At 29.5% G+C, this 4775-nt stretch overlaps 1 protein-coding gene across 2 annotated transcripts; it reads left to right on the top strand.

The window, feature by feature from the left end:
- The first annotated feature begins 401 nt into the window (after positions 1–401).
- On the top strand, positions 402–4001 carry LOC107449151 (zinc finger protein 564). Of its 2 annotated transcripts, none has more exons than XM_016064590.3 (2): positions 402–698; positions 2292–4001. In XM_016064590.3, exon 2 carries the CDS (start codon positions 2295–2297, stop codon positions 3372–3374), a length of 1080 nt encoding a protein of 359 aa, XP_015920076.1. In that variant the 5' UTR covers positions 402–698; positions 2292–2294; the 3' UTR covers positions 3375–4001. The 2 variants fall into 2 exon arrangements, with proteins under 2 accessions (XP_015920076.1, XP_015920077.1); XM_016064591.3 differs by lacking the exon at positions 402–698 and adding an exon at positions 753–899.
- The last annotated feature ends 774 nt before the right edge of the window (positions 4002–4775 follow it).

Below are 4775 nucleotides of genomic sequence, written 5' to 3'. Positions count from 1 at the left end.
GATCTTTATATGGGTATTTAACTTCTTAATTTTTAAAATGACATCAAAATTTAGCTCTAATTAATGACATCTTTAAATAGTTATAAAGTTTTTAAAAATTCGTTTACTTTTCTTAGACTTATCTATTTTTTTCTAGGAAGAGAAGTTTTTATTTGCTTAATATTTAGATGGCGCCACTATATTATTTCTAATATTTTTCATCTAACAGATCTTACCGACATTGCGAATTGTTTAAGCAGTTCTATTTACTTTTCTACAATTTCGCAATTAAAAATTGAAAGTTTCTTTTTCTTTTAATTTATGGAAAATCTATTTTAAGTCATTTTAATTATTTTACAAATTGAAATTAAATATTACCTTTCGAGTGTGGCAACAGTCTATACAAGTATTTAAAATTAGTTATAAAGACAAAAATTTTAGGGTTGTTGTTTAATTAATATTCTTCATTGATTATTTAATCTTAAAAAAAGATTATAATTAATTTTATATATGATTCTTCTAAACAGATACACTTAATTATATACGACAAATTAAAATTCATTTAATTCAGTAGCGCCATCTGTTGTTTATAAAACATTACGTAGTACGAGGTGGCGAAACCCGTTAATTAACAACTAAAACAATTATTAATTTAAAACGTTATTTCTAGAATAATCGACTTCAGTTTAAAGTAATCTTTTTTATTTCATTGATTGAAGGTAAGTGCAATCGAATAAGAAAGTCAAATTAACAGTCACACCTTATTAATTTTCACAGTTATCAAATTTTTTCTCCTTCCTTATTTTCGACCGATTTTCTTGCTGATAGTAAATTACTTGTTTATACTTGTCAAAACTATTGCTTAATTTATGATTTTTCAATTTGCTTAAATTTAATTCTCTGTTACACTAGAGTTTCAGGTATCGCTGTATTCATAATTCTATTAATGATTCTACTAGTACTGGAATATTTGTATTCTGAACTAATATTCCTTCTGTGTTTTGAACGTTTAAAAGATTGCTTTATTTGTACTTTTACACTCCTTTAATACATTTTTACTTATTTTAAACTATACCAAAATATTCTTTCTTTAGAAAAAAAAATTTTCAGCTTATGTATCCACATGCACTGTTCAGTATTTATATTTCGTATGCTTTACAGACAGACGAAAAACTATCATTTAAATCTGCTCTATTTTATAAAAAACATTCTTAGTTAAAAAAGTAAAATAAATAAGTAATTTTATCTTAAATGTGGAATAATATACCCAAAATATTCTTGTATAGTATAGAGTTTCATACACCAAATATTCCCCCTAATATAGATTTTTCCATATAGTATCATATTTGGTAAAAATTTTCTCACTCTTAGCAATTTACAGGCAATGGCCTGCAAGCAAAAATTCACAAAAAGGGATCTCCTCATAGCCACCCCCCAGCTAATCTTTATATTTAAAAAAAAATCTGCAAGTTTAAAGCCTATTTGGCACCTTAGCGATTGCAATATGGGGGAGATTTCCGTATCTGTGGCAGNCGCGAACTTCATGTCGTACCCACGTTATGACTTGCGCATGCGCGCACACTTGAAACCGAAACCCGAGTACTCCAATTCGGATAGAGAATATCAGATCCTTATGAAAATTTTTTCTTTTTAATTTATTTTAATTTTATTATTGTTTATTTTATTATTGTTAATTTTATTTTACTTCTAACACTTTTTTGATGTAGGGGGTACGGGTACTTTTGTTCTGAGTTCAGGGTCAAGTTGAATTCACTCGATGATGTGGGAAAGTACTGATTGTTTCAATTTACGTCTGTTTCTTTTTGGGTTTTCTTAACGCTAAAACTGTTAATAAAAAGTTTTTGTTTTTCAATTATATCACTGATTAAATATGAATTTTTTGAGTGCTTGAAAATTTTTTAAAAAGTGCTTATTTTTGATTCAAAGATTTGACTACGCACCCTGATATTTCAAAAATAATTATGCTTTTAAATGCCGACTGAAACTTTTAAACTGATATTGACTATGTTTAGTATATTAAAAAAAAAAAAAATTATACTTTAAAATGTTAATCACTGCTAAATAGTGGAACATTTTATTTACAACTTATGTTGAGTAGCTATTTAAAATCTTAAAAAAGTAAAACTAATGGGAAAAATTTATTGTATTGAAAACCAGTGTTCTAGATAGCATAGTCGACACCTGCTAAAAATGACTATGTACACGATTGCATGTTGTTTAATTAATATAAAGTTTGAAACAATTTTATTTAGTTGCATTGAGTTATTAATTGTATTAATTTATTATTCTAGTTCATGATGACTGAGGTAACTCTTCAAGATGTTTACACGCTTCAAATACGAAGGCAGTCGAATATGAGTAACCCATCTCCCTACTGTGAAGCTTGTAAAAATGGTTTTGTCCATGTTAACAGCATTCAAGTGAGACAGTTCACGCAGACTGGGAAATTGCCTGGTGTTTGTAGATCTTGCAACAATTCCTTTTTAAGAATATGTCGCTTACAAATCCGCCACTTGACTCATTCCGAATCTCATCCTCATGTTTGTCCAATTTGCAATAAATCTTTCACTCATGCTGGAAATATTAAAAAACACATGCTTTTGCACGAGCAGGGTGATGGACAGTCTGAAGATTTGCCAAATAATATAACCAAAACCCTTGCTTCAGGAAAACCAAAACCTCCTTTTGAGTGTAGAGATTGTGGGAGAGTGTTCATTAAACATGGATCATTCTTAAAACATTGTGATAAACATAAAAATTGCACTGATAAAATTGATCTTGATAATACTGAAAGTCCTATGGTTCAAGAAAATGAGATTCCTCCTAAACCTGTCAATGGGGAGAGTACCATTGTCACCAAAGTCTCTGAAAAATTTTTTCCTTGTGAACAGTGTAATAGATCTTTTACCAGCCAAAAATATCTCATTAGGCATTATCAATCGGATCACGAAGCTGAATTTCCGTGTCAAGTCTGTGAAAAAGCTTTTAAGACAAGACCTCTCTTGTCTTCTCACATGAGAAGTCATAAGCATATTTGTAAATTATGTAAAAAATCATTTACATTACCAGAAGATTTAGAGCTGCATTTGCAAAATCATGTACAGGAACAAGTAGAAGTTGCAGAGTCCAAAAAATCTAATCATGTTTGTTCAGTTTGTCAGAAAGGTTTTGTACACTTAAATGGTCTCAGAAAGCATTTCCTGACACATACTGCTTATAAAAGCTCACCAGAATCTCCCAAACCTCAAAGTGTACCTAAACCCCAAGCAAAAGTTGGAAAAAAGCATAAAATATATCGATGTCAGCATTGCAGTAAATATTACAAATTCCGTAGGACTCTGAATAAACACGTGGCTGAAAGCCATTCTGAGTAAACAAATATGTTGAACAAGAAACAGAAGCTAGTAGAAATAAATCAAATAATTTTTATTTTTTCATGCGCATGAAGACTACTTCTAATCAAAGAAAAATATTAGTTATTAATGTTTATTGAATGCTCGATTTATGGATGGATCGTCAATTAAGTAACAATTCCAGCCAAAATTTTATGATGACACAATTTTTGGAAACTAGTTTTTATGCTAGTGTATATAAAGTAGAACCTTGATTATACAAACCTCTTTAATTTAAATGCCTCTGTTTATCAAAAGTGGAATTTTTGTGACTTTAAGTGCTATATATTTAGTTTTTCAGTGTTAAATTTTTAGTCTTCTCAGTTTCATTAGCATGCTGTCTATCACTGCCGAAATAAACACTGTGTATTGTGGTGACTTCCTGGCAGTGGCCCTTGAGAAACTAAAATTAACATCCCAGAAAGATACCAAGCCATCTTCAGGCAAACCTCGACTTATTTCTTTAAAATTTTGTGCCTTGGTGATTGTAATTGGCACCAACAGATACTGAAACATAAATATCCCCAATTTCAGCTTAATATTAGGCTTTCAGTGACACTATAGATAATTTTAAGTGAGTAAACAAATAAAAGTTTTGTTAGCGACAAATGAAGTTGGTTGCTTCGATTTGACAGTAGAAATTGAAATGTAAAATTTTGGTTGCATCCTGCATCTTTTTGTTATTATTAATGTAGTTTAAGTTTGATAACTATAGCTTCCTTTTCTGCTATTAAGAAGTGTGGTATGTTATCCTTGCAGCAAAAATTTAATCTGGCACTGCAAATGGAATTAGAATAAAACATGCTAAATTTTTTAAAAATAAAAAAAATGTTTATTCCAGAGGTTTGTTTATTTGGAGAATATCTGTTCCCAATTAGTTGGGATAATCAAATTCTTGCTTTATTCTGAATAATTATTTGGTCCTATTGAAATGGTGTTTTTAAAAACATCATTATTGAAGGGGGGGAAGGAAATTTTGTGTTGTAAAAGTAGGTTTAACTGATTATTTCATTTTTAAAACTTGATTAAGAATCACTACTAGTAAAGTTATTGTATTGAATTTTTCTTACAATAAGAAACTTTCTTTTAAATACTTTTTTTAAATTTATAAATCATTTTATTAAGATGATTGCAAGATGTATGTAATTAACTCTCTCTTTAAGAAAGCATGCATATTTTTTTTCCCCAATGCCCATCTGGGTTGACATTTAGTCAATTCAGGCATATTAGGGCAGATTTGTTGGACACTCACATGCATCAATATTATATTAAGGTACTTAAATCACTGATTGAAAAATGTACTCTGGATTCTATCAAGTTGCCAGTTCTGTTTTTGAAGTTTAACTTAGCAATACATTTTATTTTGCTGCACTAAAACTACGA

This window comes from Parasteatoda tepidariorum, chromosome 5, assembly GCF_043381705.1.
Source record: "Parasteatoda tepidariorum isolate YZ-2023 chromosome 5, CAS_Ptep_4.0, whole genome shotgun sequence".
Taxonomy (NCBI): Eukaryota; Metazoa; Arthropoda; class Arachnida; order Araneae; family Theridiidae; genus Parasteatoda; species Parasteatoda tepidariorum.
Note: the sequence above shows the minus strand (reverse complement) of the source record. Positions and strands in the feature narration are given on the sequence as shown.